Source organism: Microcaecilia unicolor, chromosome 2 (genome assembly GCF_901765095.1).
Source record: "Microcaecilia unicolor chromosome 2, aMicUni1.1, whole genome shotgun sequence".
In the NCBI taxonomy this organism is placed as follows: Eukaryota; Metazoa; Chordata; class Amphibia; order Gymnophiona; family Siphonopidae; genus Microcaecilia; species Microcaecilia unicolor.
In genome coordinates, this window is record NC_044032.1 from 486,371,162 (window position 1) to 486,393,208 (window position 22,047).

The 22,047-nt window shown below is 45.7% G+C and overlaps 1 protein-coding gene across 7 annotated transcripts in view; it reads left to right on the top strand.

Moving 5' to 3' along the window:
- Positions 1–769: 769 nt before the first annotated feature.
- Positions 770–22,047, top strand: part of FGFR3 (fibroblast growth factor receptor 3) — a 141,823-nt gene continuing 120,545 nt past the window's right edge. For all 7 annotated transcript variants that reach the window (XM_030191097.1, XM_030191098.1, XM_030191099.1 and 4 more), the window contains exons 1-2: positions 770–881; positions 1,477–1,682. In XM_030191097.1, coding sequence (XP_030046957.1) covers positions 1,544–1,682 — 139 coding nt within the window. In that variant the 5' untranslated portion in view covers positions 770–881; positions 1,477–1,543. The remainder of the gene's footprint in view (positions 882–1,476; positions 1,683–22,047) is intronic.

Here is a 22,047-nt window from a genome sequence, read left to right on the forward strand (position 1 = left end):
GCTGATTATGGCCGCAAAAAACGGGAAGGAGGCTTTAGAGGAAACGCAGAACATTCAGTAAACCAGGAGGAACGTAACGCAAAAGGAGAAACTAAAGGAAAGGGCGATCGACTGGTTGCCGCCGGTAGACGCTGCCCACCACTGATGTTGCCAACCGGCGGAGTTCCTCTCCTGTGCCCGCAGCGCAGAAAGGAACAGAGCCACTAGCCTGCACCACGCAAGCTGCACCCGCCATGTCCTGCAAGCGAGCTCCACGTGCTAAGTGCTTCACCCAAAGAGGGGGGTGTGTCCTAAATCCCTGGCTGGCTCATCCTAAACTCACAGATATGGTTTCCCCATAATTATCGTACATCGACACGGGACACCAAAGCGCACGCCAAAGTCTCCGCTCTCCATCAGCTTATTCTAGGGAGGTAGGGGCGGCCGGTCTGCACCGCAGACCACCCCCACCGCAGAGTCCCGCCCCCAAACGTCCGAATTTGGCACTGGGAGGTGGAGCCTGCCGGGTAGGTTACGTTCTCCAGCATCCCAACCTGGATGGACTCACGGAGTCCTCCGGCCTGGCGTTTCCGTCTGGTCCTGTCTCCTACGCGGAGAAAGGCAGAACTTGTTTGGCGCCGCCCGCATTTTCGACCCGCCTGCTTAACTAAGGTGGACGGTGGGTGGGCGGGGTCTGAAATTGGCGCTGCGTTCTGGCTCCGCCTTAGGGGTGGAGGCTGGCTGGAGAGGCGGACGGAGTGGGTGTCTGCAGTGCATATGCAGGCTCCGTGGAGCTGCGGCCGGTTGTGAGGTGTTGTTCGTTGAGCTGGATTGGGGGGTTTGGTGTGGTTTTAATGTGCGAGCTGCTGGACAAACTCTGGGATTACGGGCTGTAGGCTTAGGTATGTGCTTCCTCATTCTTCTGAGCCTGGGGTGTGCACAACTCGCAGGATATTTGTTAGAGTGGAAGAGTAAAGCTTGTCTCCTTTTCCTTCTGGACGTTAGTAATATTATAGTTAAATCACCTGCATTATTATTATTATTTATCATGGTGACGAATGCTTAATTGCTTTCTTGCCTCTGGCTATAGCTGCAGTTAGAGTTTGTATATACTGTTTGACTTTTTAATATTTTAGTAAGTTAACTTTGTTGTCAAACTTAAAAAAAAAAAAAAAGGTCCATACTGTTCGGGGCTAAACGGACGCTTGTTCCTCAGCAAGGGGGAAAAACTACTCCCAGAGCCGTTTGTTGATTTTCCCCTCACATACTTGCAGCGGGCAAACGTATCCACAAAACGTAGGTACCCTCTGGACGTTTCAACTTGCGAGAGAAAAGAGTCCTTTGGCCAAGCACCGATTTAGCAGCAGATAGGCTGCTTGGTGGATCGGCCTCTCTGATCACAAGTCGCTGGCGTCTGTTGCACAGAAATGCTTCTTAAGTGATAAAAGTGCTGGCTGGCGGCTGATCCTTGTGCTTGTGCCTCCCTCTCCCTTGCAGTGTGAGCGGCGCCCGGGGCCAGGCGCTGGTGCTGTGAGCCTGCCCGGGAGAAGCATGCGGCCGGAGGATGTCTGAGGCGGCTGCACGGGGCACGAGGACTCGCGCTTGCCCGGGGAGTGCCAGAGGAATGATTGCCGTGTGGTGCGCTCTCTGCTTTTCTCTGGTGACGGCCCGGCTGGAGGAAAGCTTATCCCCGAAACCGGCAGGTAAGAGACCCTGGAGCCGCCGGGTTTAAGCCAGCATCTTACTTCTAAGCGAGCTCTTCTTTTTCTTAGTGTTGTTTTGCAGTGGCCTCTCGTGGGAGAGAGCAACGACGCTTGGTAAACGTAGGTGCCAACTGTTAGTGTGCAAACTGTACTGTGTCTAGGGATGGGGACGATTGTGTTGTTTCTCTCTATTGGTTTTGAAGAGTTGGCTCCAATGGTGATGAAACGTGTGCGGGGCGATTTCACTTGGCGGCGATTGCGCTGAAAAGTTGTGTGCTAGGTGCGTTAACTAACTAGCAGCGTGCTGGGGTCCGGAGGCAGGATCGCGGCAGGTGCAGGGGGCTTTTGGCAGCATTATAATGCATCTCAGAATGGGGAATTTTCTAGCGTGTTTAACAGATACAGGAGGAGGGGGAGGAACAACCGGGATGGCGTCAAGAATAAGCTTACACTTGGTAGCCGATCTCTTTGGGGAAAAGGAAAAAAAAAAGTCTGCGAATTGTGCCAGGGGATATGTGTGTGGGGGGGCATTTCTGCTCCTTCATCGTACTCGAACGTGTGTTATGTTTGCATCCGGGAGTCGGACGTATGATGGGGGGGAGGGGTGGGGGGTTGCAGGAATTTTGAGTAGTTAAAAACACAAGCCCTGGTTTTCTAAAATCTTATAAACTGGAAGAATGTGTGTAGGAAATAGGCGCCGTGTGTGAAACTTTGCTCTCTACTGTCTGCACTGGTGAAATGAATGCCACCCACAGACTTTGGTTTATATTGCATATGCAGAGCTATCTTATTTTTTTTTTTCTTTGCTCTTAAGAGTCTTGCTGAGGTAACAGTTAGACACACCGGCCACCTTATACAATCTGACAGAGTTATTCAAAATATTTTTTTATTAAGGTCAAAAGCTGAAATAACTTAATGTATTTTTAATGTATTGAATACCGACCGGGGCCGTCCTTATTAAAAAAAAGAGAGTACTGGTTTTTGCAATGTTTGTTTTCCTTAATGAAATATCCTGAGAATTTAGACGTTCAGAATTTTCCTGAGGTTGAAGTTTGGCTCCAATAGATGTAAGATGGTTACTCAGAGCTGACTGCTTTTGGTTGTAAGAGTACTTTTGAGTCCAGTTCCCAAACTTTTCCAAAGTAATCTGAGCACAAGATCAAGATATTAAATGCTTGCATGTTTTAAGTTGCTTTATTATCAGGAACAAAATGCACTACACTAGCTGAAATCTTACGACGCCCTACAGCTCTAGAGAGGGCAAAGTGCTGGAATGGGGGCTGGAAAGTGTTGGTACTCCTGAAGCTCCCACAAATAGAGGTACTATTTTTGGAAGTGCGAGTAGTAATGGTAGATCCCCTCATGTGCTATCACCCTTTAACATGGCTGGGACAGATTTATGGGTGATGTCAAAATCTGTTCCAGAAATCTTGTAAGGTGTGTTTACTGCTTATACCAGTGTGTTTTCATTCTGATTACCAGAATTGTGTTCCAGTTTTCATCCAGAGAATACTCAGTTGTCCACATCTTATGACTGCATAGAAATTTTGTTATTTTGTGTATGTTAATATATGAGAGAGAGGTGGAGAGTTTTCAAGGATGCAGTGCATATGGAAAGCAGAAAGCAAGAGCAGAATGTTTAGTGACACAAGCTGCTCTTAAAATATGCTTTAAGTTTAAAAATTGGTATGTCACTCTGACGGGCCTCAGCTGCTACCTGATTCTCTGTTTATTTTTCAAAGCCCTGTAACGGGAGGCAGTCTCTTCTCCCCCCCCCCCCCCCCCCAAACCATTCTCTTGCTTTCTTTCTGGGTTCCATGAACCAAATAGAGAGCTTCTATTGTTCAGGAAGATTTGCAAGGGTGAGAAGCAAAGCTGCCAAAAAAAAAAGGGGGGGGAATAAATGGTCTTTGCGGAGGCAGAGGGATGGGGGCATGGCGTCCCTTTTGGCTGCAGCTATAAATCACTAGGGCTTGTTTTTGTCAGCAAGAAAGTGCTAATAAAAACACCAGATTCTGATTAATCCACTGGGCTCACTTTTCACAAACGATTTGATTTACAATGTGCCATCCAGGCTTCCTCTTGTTAAAGCAGACAAGTTAGGTGCTTGAACATGGACTCTTGGGCATATAGGGTATTTTGCAGTTACTTCACTTTACTTTTAAGGTCTAGTTTTGGTCATTGTAAATGTTGGGTCCCCTAATCTGGGAGGAGGGAAGGTGGCTTGATTCCTACAGATGTACAGTGTTTCCTTGCCTTCTTTCTATCAAGAGATCGTCTTCCTTATTTCTGTCAAGAGATCATCTTACCACCAGAAGTTAAGTTTCCATAGCTGCATTCAAACTGCTGTGCAAAATTTTAGTACTGGCGTTGTCATGGCCCTGCAGAGAAATTCTTTCAGAGTTGGTCAGCTGGTGCTGGAGTGTATATACCTTGTTAGCTTAAAAGCACCTCCTGTACTGTCCCAGGCTTCCTGCTGCACATTCTCATACTAACCAGTTCCGACTCCTTCACTTGAGTGAAGTTCAACTGAACTAGTTGAAAAGAGTATGTTTCAGGAAAGGATGGCCGCCTTCTAGTGTCTGTGTTGGACTTTCCCATTCCTGGGTACATTTTTATCTACCTCCCTTGAATGTTGCTCACTGTAGCCCCCTCGGGGTGCTCTGCACGCTCCTGTGTTCTATCTAAGCTACAGTTGTTTCATTCAGCTGACATGTGGATGTAGATAACAGCTGGATTTTTGTGTTTTTTTTTTTGGGGGGGGGGGGGGGGTAGAATGAGTTTTGAAGGGTCTTTCCCACTTTGTGTCTCAGAGAAATGTGCTTCGTGCATCTGGCCCTAGTCAGGCAGCTTCCAGTGCAAGATGCCTTCCCCTTTAAAAAAGAGAAATCTTCTAACATAAACTGTGTGTGAAGGGCATATCAGGGTACAGTTTATAAAAAGTCATATTTAAAATTGAATAGCCAAACCTCTGCTTCCCCTTCCCAAGTAACTTATAGTGAAATAGGCCACGGGGTGTTAGCTTATTACTGGAGGTTGTGTATCAGTGTTGCCATTAGTCTAGGGACTTTTTCTTTTTCCATAGAGGGGGAGATTGCTAGGATCTTTTCCCGGTGTGGGACTGTGAAAGGTTGGAACAGGCGCTGCTTTGTGTCCACAGCCGCTTACATAAAACACACATTGAGGAGCAGCGGTTTGAGGTATGCCTGTGTTTGCAAATATGAATGCTGGCTATTAGAGGGGAAGGGGGTGCAGGTTTCATGATCTCCACAGGGAGGTGTTCTGACACTGGCAGGAAGAAGGCAGATGGCTGGGCTGCTACTGAATAGATGCTCTAAACTTTTTTTTTTTTTTTTAACACTTTTTTTGCAGTGGGGGAACTCTCCTCTGGGCAGAAACTTGCTTCTCTGTCTCTTGGGCCTGCTGCAGGGAGAACAATGTTGGATTTTATTTTTATTTAAATTTATGAATGAAAGGCTCAGTCTGAATGTGTGTCATTCACAGGCTATGACAGATGATTAGGGGCTTCACAATCTCTTTTACCTTCTTGTGCATGCAGTCACTCTATTGAGCAAGTGGGATAATAGATATCAATGTATGTAAAACAAGGAGCCCCCTCCCCCTCCCATCACCAGTTTTCCAGTGGGCATTGGTATTCAGATAAAGATATTTATGCTTGATGACTTGTGAATGTCAATTAAAGCTCTTTAGTTGTGTTTCTGTAGGGTAGGCTGCTTGGCACTGTGTAAATTTGCTTTTTGAAATGCAGGTTGGGGGGGGCAGCTAGTGGTTAGAGTAGTGGGCTGGGAAATGGGGAAACTTGGTTCAAATCCTGCTTCTCTTAGGATCACTCCTTGCAACCTGGACCAATCTGTTTGTAAGCTCTTCTAGGCTGAGATTAACCGTTGCTGAATAATTATCTTCTGTAGTACTTTAAAAATAAGGTGCATGGGGCTGGCAGTGCTCTCAGAACTTTTGTTTAGATCTTTTCTTTTCATGGGAAACTTAAGTCCGTTGGGTGACTTTTAGAACTGGGACTGTAATATTTAGCGGCTCCTCTTTCAAGTCTCACCTGTGAAGAGAGGAAATACCACCTGCAAACCTGTTTTTGTCCAAACACAATGTGCAATAGGTGCTGTGTCGGAACAGATTTGGGCCGTCAACAGCAGTCTGCCAGGAGTTGGTTAAAATATCTGTTCACTTAATGAAGGCTCTGCGGTGATGGGGGAAGAGCATGGCTCTCTCGTAATAACCGTGGAAGCAAAATTAAAAATTTGTGGTTTTCAGGTCTGCCTTCATGTTTTGGTTCAAGGGGCAACATTTGGGAAGGGTTGGAGTGGTGCTTAGATGGCAACCCCAGCAGTAGGGGAGTGAGGTCAATGCCAGAGGGGCTTCTGTCTTGCCATATGTATGACAGACCATAGATCAGGATGGGCTAGAGTGGGTTTCAGCGGCAACTCTGGTAGTTGAGGTGTGGGGGCCAGTGCTGGGCAGACTGATGCTGTCTGATCCCTGAAAATGGCAAGGACGGGTCAGGATCAAGTGAGTATTTTTATACCACATTCATATTGTATGCTATGAGAGTGCAGGTCCTGTATCTCTCGGGGGGGGGGGGGGGGGGGGAAGACATCATAAAGAGGAACTTAGCAAGTAAAATGTTATAGTATTGGATTGTTGGTTCAATAATGAATTGATAATGAATGTGACTGTTGGGCAGACTGGACCGTACTGGTCTTTTATCAGCCGTGGTTTACTATGTTATGCGAAGTTTAATGTCTCTGGCTGGAGCCCCATATAGAAATGTAGGATCAGAGTGATACACTAGCAGAGCCCACAGGAGCAAACCGTACAGCATGCAGGTTCACTGGCCGGTCAGCGGAGTCCAAGTGGCCACTGTGACTTTCCACCAGTGGAGAAAGGCAGGGAATTAGGAATTTCTGACATGGAAGATTCGGGCTTGATTTTTATTTAATCAGGTTTCTCTTCCTCCTTGCCCTTCCAGTGGGATGTGTATGTAAGCATGAAGGTGGACTGGATGTGTAGTGCACTGACCTCTGGAGGTTGTGTTTGTATGTTTTGCCTTCACAATCTCAGGTCTCATTTTCCATAAATGCCAGTGTGAGACTGTGAAAGGTTGGAATAGGTGCTGGTATAGACTCCTTTCTCTCCGCTCTTTCTGTGGTCAGTCTTCTGTATCAGTTTCTCAGAATGCTTCTGGCTAGCCCATTTGTGGAAAATCAACGGTGTATCTAACAAGTTGTTTCACTCCCTTTTAAAGTGTTTGCAATTCAGGTGCCAGATATGCTGATCATGCACTCCAGAGGTGGCTGCACTTTTAATTCCAGTGATTATTCAAATACAGTGTAAATGATGCTGTATAATTTTGGAATTATGTATTAATGTTCAGAGTAAATAGCATGAAAGGGAGTTGCAGTATAATTTTTCTAATTAGAATGAATGCATGATCGTGAGTTGCAGGCTGTGAACTTAATGGCTTTGTGCCATACAGTACATGTGCGGTTGTAATCAGTGCCTGAAGGTTGAGTTGCAGAAGTAAAATGCACTAATTGTCCTACAGGTAGCAGCAGTGGAAACCTAGAGCCAAATAAAGTTTGCATGCCAGGTCTAGCATATTCAGTGACTCATAAATTTAACAGGGTGGTAGAAGCAGGTAAAGGGAGTCCTTGCTGCCTCCTGCCACATTTCACTAAATTAGAAGACATATTTCTAGCAGTGCTGGAGAAACTATTAGGCAGCCACCTAAGGCAACAGCTTTTTGGGGTGGGTGGGTGGGAGAGGTGGTCCCAAAGAGCAGTTACGGTCAAAGCAAACCAATAGGGCCTGACACACTCAAAGTATTTCTTGTTTAGGGAGGGTGGATGGTTTTACCCATTTACCAGATTATTCTGGAAGGATTAGTGTTTGAAGTAATCACGATGGTTGGGATAGGGGCATGAGGCCTAAATACTAATGGGGGGAGCATATGGCTGATGTTTTGCCTGGGACACTGATGTCCTTGCACCAGCTCCAATTTTGCCAGGGTGCGGAGAGTGGGGCATCTTGAGGCCCCGAGTCTGCACTGCAGTGACAATCTCATGGGGGTGGCATGTGACAGCACTTTTGAGTTTAGCGCGTTTCTGTTGGCGGGCAGTGAAGCTTGCATACATCTCTTAGAATGGGTAACCAGAAATGAGACACTGAGAGGGTACGACTTTTGTGACTTGCATTAAACGCTTAAAAAAAAAATCGGTGTTAGCAGTGGTGTGCTATCTCTCTCCCCCGCCCCCCCCCCCCCCCAAAGCTCAAATATAGGGCTAGGTCAAGCTCAAATATAGGCTAGGTCAGTGGTTCCTAAACCTGGTCCTGGAGGCACCCCAGCCAGTTAGGTTTTCAGGATATTCCTAATAAATATTCATGAGAGGGATCTGCAGGCACTGCCTGCACTGCATACAAATCTCTCTCATGAATATTCAATGTGGATATCTTGAAAACCTGACTGGCTGGGGTGCCTCCAGGACCGGGTTTGGGAACCACTGGGTTAGGTTGTCAGCTCTCCTGCATTGTTCGTGTTCTCGCTCTCTCTCATCTGCCTGATAGCTGATTGTGACCAGCTGTTAACTAAACGAGTTCCACAGGACTCCTTTGGGAGGAGATTTGGTGTGTTCCCCCCCCCCCTTTTTTTTTTTGGTTTTGATTTCAGTTTTATTAATCTGTGGTTTCATCTGTACCACCCACCCGACAGGGAGACACGACTGTAAGAGGGGGGAGAACAGCTCACATTTTCTGCCTTCTGATGTGTTTGCCCTGATACACTGCCAAATCTGACTGCACACCCTGATACAGTGGGGTGGGTGGGGATATGCGGCATGGGTTTTGAGGCAGACATGTTCAATTGCAGGATATTTCAAGCTGCTGTCTCTCGCCTGTAATTTTAATTTGTTTTTTGTTTGTTTTTTCTGCTAGTAATAGTAATAGCCAAGGTATTTGCGGCAGCTGTGCTTCCGCTGGCGGGGGAGGGGCGGTGACCAAAATTTGCCCCCTCCCACCTTGAGGTCTGGCAACGCCTGATGTGGACTGCATCTCGGGAAGGTATTCCAGTGCCAGTAAACTTGCCTGTCTTGGCAGGAGATGTGTTGGTGATGGTGGAGCATTCAGTGACTGATTTGCTGTGCTTTTGTGAAAAAAAAAAATCTGTGCACAGGCTCAGCAAAGAAAAAATCCCTGTCTGCAAGCGTCCCACAAGAGTTTTGTGGTCAGTGAGATGTGCCATAAGTATTCTCTATGCATACATCAAGGCGCCAGTCAACTCTTGCTTGTCCCAGTGTTACAGGGGCCTAGTCTAGGTGCTTTCGTATGTCAGCCCATTCCAGCTAGTCTATAGAGCAACTAAGGCCAGATTCTAGAGAACCACTCTTTCAAGCATTAGTTGTGCTTCAAGTCGAGCATGGTTTGCTGTGGTTATGTCTGTTCCAGACTGCCCCAGTCAAAGGCTCTTATTTTTCATTTCTGACTGTGAATCCAGTGCCAGTTTGCTGCTGCTGCTGCTACTAGTTAAGGTACTGAAATGTATATGAAAATTAGGTATATTTAGCCAAAACATTAGATATTTTATGGCTTTTGTTAAGTTCTATATTCTTTATAATTCTCCATCCCACCTACTACTGCTGTTGAAATGTTAAAATCCCAAGTAAAGCTTTGTTGTGAATGAGTTGGGATTCCTGTCCCAGGAGAAGCTTCCCCCCCCCCCCCCCAGGAGTGCCAGTCTCTGATTGCCCCAGGAGAGAGCAGTGGGAATGGTCAAGGTGCAGATCAAAGCCAAACTGGACACAGCTAGGACTTCAGCTCACTAGTTTCAGGGAAAAACAGAACTCTTTTTCTACTTTCTGTGAAAGAGAGTCGTTCTGATGTGTGTTGTAAGAGTGTACTGTAGCTTAATGCTCACATGGTAGGGGATTTTGTTTTTTGGCTGGCATGAGCTGAAAGCTGGCGCTCTGGTTTTCTGAGGACAGCAGGAACAGATCCTCTCTGTAGCATGCGCATATGCTAATAGGGTTTGCTTCTGCACCAGATTGAACAGAAGGTGTCAGCTGTAGTGTTTCCTGAAGACACACTTAGAAAAAAAGCTATGTGAAAAATTTCCTTGCTTAGCTAAGATGTGCTCTGCTTCCGTAATGAGCCTCGATCCCTTATCTTCCTCTAGCTTGTTTAGGAACTTCAGGTTTAAATGGGATGAGAGTGTGGTATACTGGTAGCCATGTTTGCACAAGGGGAACCTGACATTCTCCCATATCTCTGGACTTCCTTCTTAAGTGAAAGCAGCTCCTCCAAAGGCTGCAGTAGTTTGAGCCGCTGCCTGGGCTTTAACTCCTGTGATATCCCATTCAGATCCGTGATAATCCTTTAACTGGTAACTACAGAACCTAGTTGCATGTGTGCCCTGAGTCTTGCCAGTAGGTGATGCCATTGAGTGATGGTTGGGATTCTCACTCCATCTCATCCCTGCTCCCAGGGTGCTACAGCCTTACTGTTGAAATTGTATTTTTCACTGTGTCTGGAGAAACTTTGAGAGGATTGACTGGATTATCTAAATGCACAGATTTAAATTAAGAAATTCCAGTTATTAGTCTAAGTTCTACTCATACACCTAATCAAGTCAGAATATTGAATAGATATCTTCACGTTTAGTTTTTTTTTAATGTTATTTCAAATTCTCATTAAACATAAGTGGCAAAAGGCACGGTTTACATGCACATGTGGCATCTAATTGCTGGCATACAGTCATAAAATTTCCCTTTTTTGCTTTTTAATGATGAAGCTGTTCCCTGATGTTGGCTAGCATGTGTCCAGAGGCAGCATCAGGGGTTGGGATTCAAATATCATCTTTTTTTAAGTTTAAATACTACTACTAAAAATCATTTCTATAGTGCTACCAGTCGTACACAGCGATTCACAATTGAAAAATAGATCTCTTCAGATAATTCAGGATATGGAATATCTGATATTGGCAGAAGACTACAAACCCTCATCTATGAATCTTGAACCCTTACTCCATGGTGTGAAGCTGTGACATTGATCCAATTTACTTAAATGTACATACAGCTTTTGAAATTTTGATTTTATCAACTAATATTCTGCCCTAATCAAGATTGATTGATTCAACCTGGATTACAACACAAGAAGTTTTTCGGACATTCTTCACGCTGACCCCAACTAAGCTTTTTTTCTGCTTTTGTTGGAGGAGGGGAGAGTAGTAAGAGTGAATTAGAGACCTGTATGGGAACGGAGTTCGAGGGAATCCTGCGGATCCCATGGGGACGGAAGCAGTTCCTGCGGGGATCCCGTGGAAAAAGTTTCTGCGGGGTTCCCATGGAAGTATATACTGCACTTGTGCCAACCTCTCACCTACCAAGTACCAAGTTCTTTGAGTGCTGCCTCCTCCTCCTTGCTTTAACAGCACAGATGCGGAAAGTCTCTATTAAGGAGGTGGTAGAGATGCAAATGGTGATGAAATTTAAAAACGCAGACAGGTTAAATTCTAGTGGGGATGGGGTTAGATTCCCTACGGGGACGAATGGGGATGGGTTGGATTCTAGCAGGAATAGGTTGGATTTCTGTTCCTTTGCAACTCTCTAGAGTGAATACATTCACTTTTCTGGTAATCCCCCCCACCTCCCTTGTGCAGAATTCTCATTCCATACTCCCTCATCTCCATTGCAGGCCCCTATCTTCTGTGCAGCCCTTTCCTCTTCACCCTCTTCTCTGCAGTTGCTTGCCAAGATGGAAACACTTCCTTCTCCCTGTGAAGTCCCTGAGACTGAAGCGCTGCTGCAGCTGCCTGTTCGGCCAACTGCTGCTGCTGTTGCCCCCGTGTCCTCAACTTAAGGACACGGCCAAAGATGCCTCCTCTTCAGTTCCCATATTGAGGCCAAAGACACGGCCTGGGAAGCATGTGGTGGTAGTCTTACCATCTGCAAGAATTTACTCATTCCAAGCAAGTGGGCAAATGGATTTTTGAAATTTTCTGTAGGGAGGGTGTGTGCATTTTATACAGTCACTGTATACCAAAAGAATAGTTGCTTATCGGAGTTACTTCCCAACATTCATAAGTACATATAAGTACATAAGTATTGCCATACTGGGACAGACTGAAGGTCCATCAAGCCCAGCATCCTGTTTCCACAGTAGCCAGTCTAGGTCACAAGAACCTGGCAAGATCCGAAACAGTATATTTATGCTGCTTATTCTAGAAATAAGCAGTGGATTTTCCCCAAATCCATTTTAATAATGGTCTATGGACTTTTACTTTAGGAAACCACCCAAACCTTTTTCAAATCCCACTAAGCTAACTGCTTTTACTACTTTCTTTGGCAAAGAATTCCAGAGTTTAATTACATGTTGAGTGAAGAAATATTTTCTCCTATTAATTTTAAATTTACTACTTTGTAGCTTCATTGTGTGCCCCCTTGTCCACTCATTATTTTATAGACCTCTATCATATCTCCCCTCAGCCGTCTTTTCTCCAAGTTGAAGAGCCCTAGCCGCTTTAGCCTTTCCTCATAGGGAAGTCATCCCATCCCCTTTATCATTTTTGTCGCCCTTCTCTGTGTCTTCCTAATTCCACTATATCTTTTTTTTGAGATGCGGTGACCAGAATTGCACACAGTATTCAAGGTGCGGTCGCACCATGGAGCGATACAAAATCATTATAATGTCCTCATTTTTGTTTTCCATTCCTTTCCTAATAATACCTAACATTCTATTTTGCTTTCTTAGCCACCGCTGCATACTGAGCAGAGGGTTTCAGTGTATCATCAACGATGACGCCTAGATCTTTTTCCTGGTTGGTGACTCCTAATGTGGAACCGTGCATTACTGTAATTTGGGTTCCTCTTTCCCACATGTGCCACTTTTCACTTGCTCACATTAAACATCATCTGCTATTTGGATACCCAGTCTTGTAAGGTCCTCTTGTAATTTTTCACAATCCTCTTTCGATTTAACAACGTGGAATAGCTTTTTGTCATCAGCAAATTTAATTACCTCACTAGTTACTCCTGCCTCTTTTATAAATGTGTTAAAAAGCAGCAGTCCCAGCAAAAACCCCTGGGGAACCCCACTATCTACCCTTCTTCTTTGACAATACTGACCATTTAACCCTACTCTGTTTTCTATCTTTTAACCAGTTTTTAATCCACAATAGAACACTACCTCCTATCCCATGACTCTCCAATTTCCTTTGGAGTCTTTCATGAGGTACTTTGTCAAACGCCTTTTCAAAATCCAGATACACAATATCGACTGGCTCACCTTTATCCACACGTTTGTTCACCCCTTCAGAGAAATATAGTAGATTGTTGAGGCAAGATTTCTCTTCACTAAGTCCATGTTGACTTTGTCTCTCATTAATCACTAATTAGCTTGTTAAGCCAATTAGTTATGCACAGTATTATAGAATACACCCGAGTTTCTTAAATTACGCCCAAAGGCTCTTCAATTGGACGCATTATTTTGGTAAAATTTTCCCTGTAAATGTGTATTGAAACTTAATTCTGTTCTTTGATGCTAAACAATTGAATTCTTTTTTGGAAGCTAAGCTAGTTAGCTCACCTATGCCACAATCAAAGAATGTGATAACTTCTACACCATAATAAGTAGTTATCACTCGCACCTCTTTTCTACTGCCTTTTTTTTTCTCTTTTTAGGGATATTTTGAAGGTTGCTGCTGTAATTGTATAATGCCTCCTTATTGTGGGCTAAAGATGAGTAAATAGATCAAATTAATATTTGATATTAATTTCCTAATACATATATTGACTTGTAATCATCTTTTCTTTTTCAAGAGTATGTACTTGAAGTATAATGTAAATGCAAATAAATAAAAGATTTAAAAAAAAAAAAAAAGAATATCAACCGACTCCCTTTATCCACATGTTTGTTCACCCCTTCAAAGAAATGTAGTAGATTGGTGAGGCAAGATTTCCTTTCACTAAATCCATGTTGGCTTTGCCTCACTAATCCATGCTTTTGAATATGCTCTGTAATTTTGTTCTTTATAATAGTCTTTACCATTTTGCCCAGCACCGATGTCAGGCTCACGGTCTATAATTTCCCAGATCTCCTCTGGAACCTTTTATTAAAAATCGGCATTACATTGGCCAACCTCCAGTCTTCCGGAACCATCTAACAGTTTGAAATTCGGTCAGCCTCTATCTCCGAATGTAACCATTTTGACGCTGAAACCAGCTTGAAATCTGAATTGGGATTCTTCAGCTTGGAGAAAAGACGGCTGAGGGGAGATATAAGAGGTCTCTAAAATAATGAGTGGAGTGGAACGGATGGATGTGAAGCGTCTGTTTATGCTTTCCAAAAATACTAGGACTTGGGGGGCATGCAATGAAGTTACAAAGTAGCAAATTTAAAACAAATCGGAGAAAAGTTTTCACTCAACGTGTAATTCAACTCTGGAATTTGTTGCCAGAAAATGTGGTAAAGGTGGTTAGCTTAGCAGAGTTTTAAAACGGTTTGGACTGCTTCCGAAAGGAAATGTTCATAGACCATTATTAAATTGGACTTGGGTGAAATATTTCTGGGATAAGCAGCATAAAATGTTTTGTACTTTTGGGGGGATCTTGCCAGGTATTTGTGACATAGATTGGCCACTGTTGGAAACAGGATGCTGGACTTGATGGACCTTTGGTCTGTCCCATATGGCAGTACTTATGAATTCATCTGAAAACAAAATTCCCCCGGCCAAAAGCAGGCCTCATTCCTGACCCCCTGAACAAAATCCCCCCCCCCCCCCCCCCCCCAGCCTACCTACCTTTCAAACCCTGGTGGTCTAATGGCCTTGTCTTGGCAGGAGCGATCCCTAGCTGCTCAAGCCTATGCTGGCTCCAATTTCAAAATGGCTGCCACAGCCTCCCATGGAAAGTCACAGCAGCCATTTTGACTTTGGAGCCAAAATGGGCAAGAGAGACTGGGAATTGCTCCTGCACCAACAAGGCAATTAGACCACCAGGGTTTGCAAGGTAGGCCCAGGGAGGAGTAGAGTGAGACCAGCTCTTGTTTGGAGGAGGGGGTGGTGGTGCATGCTGGTACCATTTTCAGCTTCAGCAGAAACCGCATGGCGAATTGTGGCTGCAGATTTGGTTTTGGCCGAAACAAACAAAAAAAAAAGGCAGTTTTTCACCCTCTACTCAAAGCTGGTTTGAACAAATAAAATGAAAGCTTATTTAAGTTGGGAGAAGTTGGAAAGAAATTGAAAGGGGCTGCCATACTTGAAATTCTTGTGAATTTTATGGGGGTGGGATTAGTATAGAAAGTTGGCCTGAACTTAGGTAGCAACAGCTGTTCCACCTTGCCTATGAGATGAAGGGTATTTATTGGTGGGCTTTTTCTTTCAGAACCTGGAGCATTTGAAATGTGCTTTTCTTAGTACGAGAACTAGTCATTCCTGCCGAGCACTGTTCAAAGAGCAGCTGTTGCATCAGCCAGGACCATGCGGAGTGCATGAGGCAGCCCAAATCGAGAACTGGAATCTGAAAACTGTTCTTCAGTTCAAAGGTTTTACCCTTCAGCCTATACATAAGTACATAAGTACATAAGTAGTGCCATACTGGGAAAGACCAAAGGTCCATCTAGCCCAGCATCCTGTCACCGACAGTGGCCAATCCAGGTCAAGGGCACCTGGCACGCTCCCCAAACGTAAAAACATTCCAGACAAGTTATACCTAAAAATGAGGAATTTTTCCAGCCCATTTAATAGCGGTCTATGGACTTGTCCTTTAGGAATCTATCTAACCCCTTTTTAAACTCCGTCAAGCTAACCGCCCGTACCACGTTCTCCGGCAATGAATTCCAGAGTCTAATTACACGTTGGGTGAAGAAAAATTTTCTCCGATTCGTTTTAAATTTACCAGCCAAGGTGACACTGGCGTAGAGTACACAGGGTGATGACTTTCCACTGTTCCACTAGCAGTGTGTTCTGGTATTCATTACATTTTAAGGTGTCTCTGTAAAAAAAAAAAAAATTTTAAACTGGAATTTAAAGACATAAAGGCTGATGCTTCTGACTTCAAAACCACTGAGGTTAGCAATTGGGGTCTGCAGTGCAGGGAAGAAGATAGACTCAGAGATAAGAGGAGGTCAGGGTCCAGAAGATTAAGGGGTCTGAAAATGCAGTCTTTGCTCTGCTTTTCACAGCAGGTTTTATCTGCCTTCTCCTAAAAGAGGACCTTCTGTGCCTCAGATAAGCACCAGACTGCTGACCTTCCAATTAATCTTCCAGATAAGGGAGGCAAGCTCCCCTCACAATCACATTTTAATTAAGGACAACACACTGAGAGGCAGATGCACTAAAGCTAAATGAGCCTTTAATGACTCTCCAACGAGGAAAATTTGATCCGTTGCATGCATCAAAGGGCTTTTACCGAGGAAGCCAGCAGCTAACGAAAACGGAATGGAGATGAGCAATTAGTGTGAAAACCCCATTGAAACGACATGCACTAACCTTTTCCGATTGCCTTTATGCAGGAAAAAGGCAGGAAAACTAACGAGAGGTCTGGACCACTCGTTAGGTCAGCTCTGTGGCAGGAAAAATCATTAAGAGAAAAAATAAACAAACTTTGAGCCAATCCCAGCGCATTAGCAGAGCTAAAAGCGCTGTGATTGGTCCAAAGGACGTCAGAAAAACAAAAATAAAAATAAAAAAAGGATCGGGAGGGGGCAAGGGCGCTCATCAGGAGCGTCCTGTACGGACGGCCTTGCCCCCCCCCCGCTGCTCGCCACTTTCCGCCGCTCCCCCACCCCGAAAAAGCAAAATTCGAGCAGCCCCTGCCCCCCTCCCTTCCTCACTACTCTGTCACCTCAGCTCCGCCTCCCGACATCCTCCGTCCTGTGCCCCGCCCCCTTTTGGGGTCGTCGCCGCCATTCCCCTCTTCCATCGGGCCCCCCTCCCTCTTACCGGGCCCGTGCAGCGCCTCTCTCCTCTGTCCGAAGGCGCTGCATGGGCAAGAAGAAAGCTGATGGCTGCCTTCGCCCAGCTTCGATGGCGCGTCTTTCTCCTGCTGGGCCCGCCCCTGTCTGACGTCAGTAACCTACGTAGGAAGCTGGGCGAAGGCAGCCATCAGCTTATTAACGATGTGTATTGTGATTCTTTGGTACATTGTACGTTTCAATACCGATCTCAGCATGTGTGACTTTTTTTTTTGGTGCATTTTTCGTTATTTTAAAATCGTTAGGGACTTTAACGATTTAGATTTTTTTACGTTTGGTTGCTGCATCTGCCTCTGACTTTTTTTTTTTTTTTTAACTATCCAAGTCTCATGTTCCACTGGTCAGCGCACACTTGGCATGGCACATTTCCCGTGGGAATGCTAAGATGTTTTCCTTCAGTAATCTAGAGCAACATTTTGCACTAGAAGTACAGTTTTGATACATCTTAAGTGTGTGTTTTAATAGCAAAGATTTTTATTAAATTTTCAAATTTATTAACAAATTTGTCAATATTCAGTAAAGATTGGGTATGACAAATAACACTCACTTCATTATATTGTTTTAGTAAAATTTAAACTACCTTGGGTGTTCATTTTTGGCAGGGGTGGGGGAGGTTGCATATGTTAGGCCTGTGAAAGTGCCTATTTAGTATTTTTATTTACAGACTTTTCTGTCCACTCAGTTTTTTTCTGAGGGCAGTTGCTTGAACAGCTTGGAAGTTACCCTCCTTCCTTTGTGAAACCCTTTTTATACTGGCCGTACAGACATTGCGTATGAGCACACCACCCTGACAAGCAGATGATCAAAAGCCCCGCGCTGTTCCAAACAGCTCTCTAAAATAGCTTTGGAACCGCGCGGGGTGCTATTAGACCTATGATCAGAGATAATGCATGCAAATTTAAGCAGCGCAATTATCTCTGATGGGATAGAAGTGCGGGAGAATTGTGCCTGAGCATGCGCTCAGCACAGTCCTCCCGTACTTGTTTGACAGTTCTGTGCTGGAGACCAATGAAAAGAGGACACCCATCTTTAAATCGGAAGATGGACGTCCTCAACTGCCCTGTTGCAGGGACGGCCAAATTTCAAGGGGGTGTCTGAGGTATAGCGACGGGGCAGTAGAGGACGTCCAAATTTTGGACGTTTCTGCAATGGGCAGTTAAGGACGTCCAAAATTGGATGTTTCTATGAGAAAGACATCTTTCTCATAGAAACATCCAATTTTGGGCATCCTTAACTGCCCATTGCAGAAATGTCCAAAATTTGGACGTCCTCAACTGCCCCGTATCAGAAAAGTCCCAATTTTGGACATCCTCAACTGCCCTCGCTGGCAGGTTTGCTGTAGGGGGGAATGGGGGCCTGCCAGCATGCAAATGCATGCTTAACAGGGCTCACCATTCCTCCCCAATGATCTGCAAACCCTAACGCCAGCTTGAAGCTGGCGTAGGGTTTGTTGCGGCCAGCAACCCAATCTTTGGTGCGCTGGACGCTGATCATTGGGGATGAATGTGTTAAGCGCTGATTAGCATGCATTTGTAAGTTACTTGCGCTAAGAGCCCTGGTTAGCATGCATTTGCATGCTACTTGCGCTAAGAGCCCTGGTTAGCATGCTATTTGCGCTAAGAGCCCTGGTTAGCATGCATTTGCATGCTACTTGCGCTAGGGCTCTGATCATAGGGAGGTAGCAAACGCCGGCGCTAGTATGGCGCTAACAACCTCTAGCGCCGGCATTTGCTTTTGATCATCTGCCTGTGAGTGTGTCTGATCTCTGCTCCTGGAAGCTCAGCAGGATTGGGCCTGGTTGGTTTCTACTTGGATGGGATACTGCCTGGAAAGGAATACCAGGTGCAGTAGATTTTCTAGTTTTTTTTTTTTTTTTCTGCACCTTTTGCTCCTTTAAAATTACAAGTGGGAGTTTCTAGGCTTAATGCCTTTGGCTCCACCTTTCTGTGGGAAATGTTACATATTGTTATTTTCTGGGGCTAGTGCTCTGGTCTCCATGGTAACCATGGAACCTCAGTGCTGTTGTCATGGGGGCATTTCCTCCAGGTGCAATAGCTTCAGCAATATAGTTGTTTTTCTGGAAGATGGTTGGCTTTCAGCCTGAAGGTCACATGTTTAAGGTTGGTTTATGCATCATATTAGAAACTGGCCCTCAGCTTTTTTTCTATGGGGCATATTTTTCTTTCCTTTCCATAGCTGGTAAAGTTTACACTAGGCTGCAGTGGTGGTTTCCCATAGCAGTTCTGCTCTTCTAGTTTTGCTGTCGGACTCTGATCAAAGTATTGCATTCCAGCTCCAGCTTCCACTGTATCTGTGGCACTTTTAGCTGTTTGTTGCAGTGTCTCTAAGGCTTTTATTGCACTTTTTCTTTATATTGGACAGCAAGCTATATTCAGAGCTACTTCAATTTAGCCTGCACTTCTCCCTTAAGAAGCATTGCTTTTCTTTCCTCTTTGGCCCCATCATCTGCGGTTTCTCTGTTTGGCCGTTCTGAGCCCTCATGTTCAGTTCCATACTTTGCCTGTCAGCATGGCTATGGCTCCATTCACCTTTTTATAGGTTTGGGAATTTTGTTGCATTCTCCGCAAGGACAGCATCAGAGTGCACCTCACTCTAGATGAGATCCGAGAGTTTATCTTCCCGGGTCTTCTTGGAATCCTTGAGCCACCTCGTCCCATTCCAGACAGCTCTGGTACGATTTTTTTTCTTGACCGAGGACTGGAGGATCTAGGTTCAGACTTGGGTGCGCAGTCTGCTCAGGGCGCTGAGTCCTCGGGTCTGGCTATGCATTCATGTCTTGGGCTCTGTGGTGGACACTTTGGAAGAAGTGCTGTGGGCGGTGCTCATAGACAACATCTACAGCTCTTGCTTCTCGACGGGTGGTCTCCTGTGTTCCAGGAGTGTCAGCAGTGTCTTCTGTGGCTGTTCTCGGTACGCCGGTGCATGAACTGGTGGCTTCGCAATTCCTCCCTGTGGAAGGGATGCCTTGGCGCCTCCGCAGTGGATGGTGGTGGTCACGGATGCGAGTCTCTCGGACTGGAAAGCCCTTTGCCGCCTCCTTCCATCTCCAGGTGTAACTGATCACCCGCCTGGATCTGCTTTTGGTGCTGTTCGTCTTCTAGCCTTTCAGGACACATTGCAGTCCAGGCGGTGCTTGTGCCCAGGGTTGCCATATAAAAAAAAAATTCCCACACAAAACAGCCCAAAACCCGCCCAAGAACCACACACACCCCAACCCCGCCCCTACCGTCATCAGCCCCGCCCCCGCCATCATCGCCCCGCCTAAAACGTCACAAGCCCCACCCCCCGCCAGCCGAAAAACCGCCCCAAAACCCGCACAAAAAAACAAAACCAGCCCAAAAAACCGCAACCTGCCGCGGGCAAAAGTTTCCCGCGGCGGGTTGCGGAAAACCGCCCATCTGGCAACGCTGCTTGTGCCGTCTCCCCTCGCCCAGACCTACTTTTGGTGCTGTTCGTCTTCTAGCACTTCAGGACACGTTGCGGGCTAGACGGTGCTTCTGCCGTCGGAGAAGATGAGACGGTGACTGTTTCTTAGACAGAGTGGGAGTCGGAGTCAGACTGTGGCCATCAGGGCGTGTCGCCCTCATTGAATGGGCAGAGGACCTCGTGTTCCGCTTCTGTACGGCCCATTTTGCGGGCTTTTCCTACGGTGAGTTCTCTTTTCTGCCATCTTCTGGTCTTGGCAGAAATGGTTATGCCGCACCAGTGCTTCTCCAACATGGCCTCAAGTAGAGAGCTCCATAATTAGATCTGATGGCGTCCCGGCTGGACGCCCAGATGCTTTCTTTCTTCTGTAATCGGAGAGAGAGTGATTCGGCAGGGCTGGTTGTCCTATTGCATCCTTGGCCGAAGGATGTTCTTCGATAGTGTTTCCTCCGTTGCCTCTTTGCGGCCGAGTTCTTTTCAGGTCGGCTCTCCACCGGGGTCGAGTCATTCTGGTAGCTCTGGATTAACCACGACGCCCTTGGCATGCAGATAGAGTGAGGCTCCTGGTGGTGCCTTCGTTTTGGATCCGCTTGACTCAGGGCTCTTCGTTCTGGGTCCGCTTCTGGTCTTACGGCCTGGTGTTTTGAGAGGTCGACTCTGAGGAACAGAGCTCTTTGGACGCTATGGTTACTGTTCTGTTGTGATCTTGTATGTGGTCCATGGTCCACTGCAACCACATATTCTCAGGTGTTGAGGATTTTTTGAGGCTGGTTGCGGCCCATGCTTGGTCTTCATTGTGGGCGTCTGTTCCTCAGCGATTGAATTCTTTCTGCAGCATGGGTTGCAGAAGGGCCTGGCCTGGCCTGGCCTTGCACTCGGAGGTGGTGCATTTCTTGCAGAGTGCTTTGCTTTTCCACTGCTGCGACCTTCTTCTCCCTGAAACCTCGTTAGTATTCTCAGACTCTAGCTTGGGGTTCCTTGTCTACTGAGCATTGCTTCGGACTCCTTTTGTTCCTTTGCAGAATGCGTCGCTTAGGAATTCTTCGGCACGCAGAGTGTCTGAATTTTAAGTGCAGTCATTCCGAGCTGTTTTTTCTGCAATTCGCTGAGTCTGGAGTGACCTTGCTTTCGGTTCCTTCTTTCTTTTCCGGCTGTGGTTTGGCTTTTCTTTTTCAGCCTCTCTCTCTTCCCTTCTTTTGGGAGGGGGATTTTCACACAGAGTACACGGCACTTCGTCTTCTGGATGTTCAGAGGGCTCTCCTGTATTTGCAAATGTTGCATGTTTTTTAGCATTCAGATCTTCCTTTGTCTTTGTATCTGGTTCTTGCTGTGGGACAGCAGCCTCTGGTCTGATTTTTTTTCTCGTTAGATTGCAGATAATTTATGGATTACTTGGAAAGGTTGCATCCCGCCGATGGCATTCCAGGCGCCTTTCACGAGTTTGCTATCTATTTGGGTGGAACGGGTGTGCTTTCACTATTCAGATGCTGCCTTTGCAGTGGCGGTTCTATCTCGGGGAGCAGCGACTTCCCACCCTACTTAGAGATTGCTTTGGTACATCCCACCAGTTCTTGGATTCATCTGCTGCATACGCTAAGTAAGGTAAAATTATGCCTTACCTGCTGATAATTTTCTTTCCTTTAGTAGCAGCAGATGAATCCAGGATTCCTACCCTTTGTCAACCTCACTTGTTTTGCCTATCTTTGTTCTGGTCTTTAGTTTACAAAAAAAAAAAGGAGAAGAGGAAAGAGAACAGAAACCACTGAAGAGGACCCTATCACAGTTGTGGTTTCTCTTAAGTCAGACTGACAAGTTTCTGTTTTGTATGGTTGGTGAGGAAGGCTTCCTGGTTTCTTGTCTGATTCTGCTTGGTGATGAAATATGTACTGAGGTGAAGGAGGAGCTGGCCGTCTGGTATCACTGC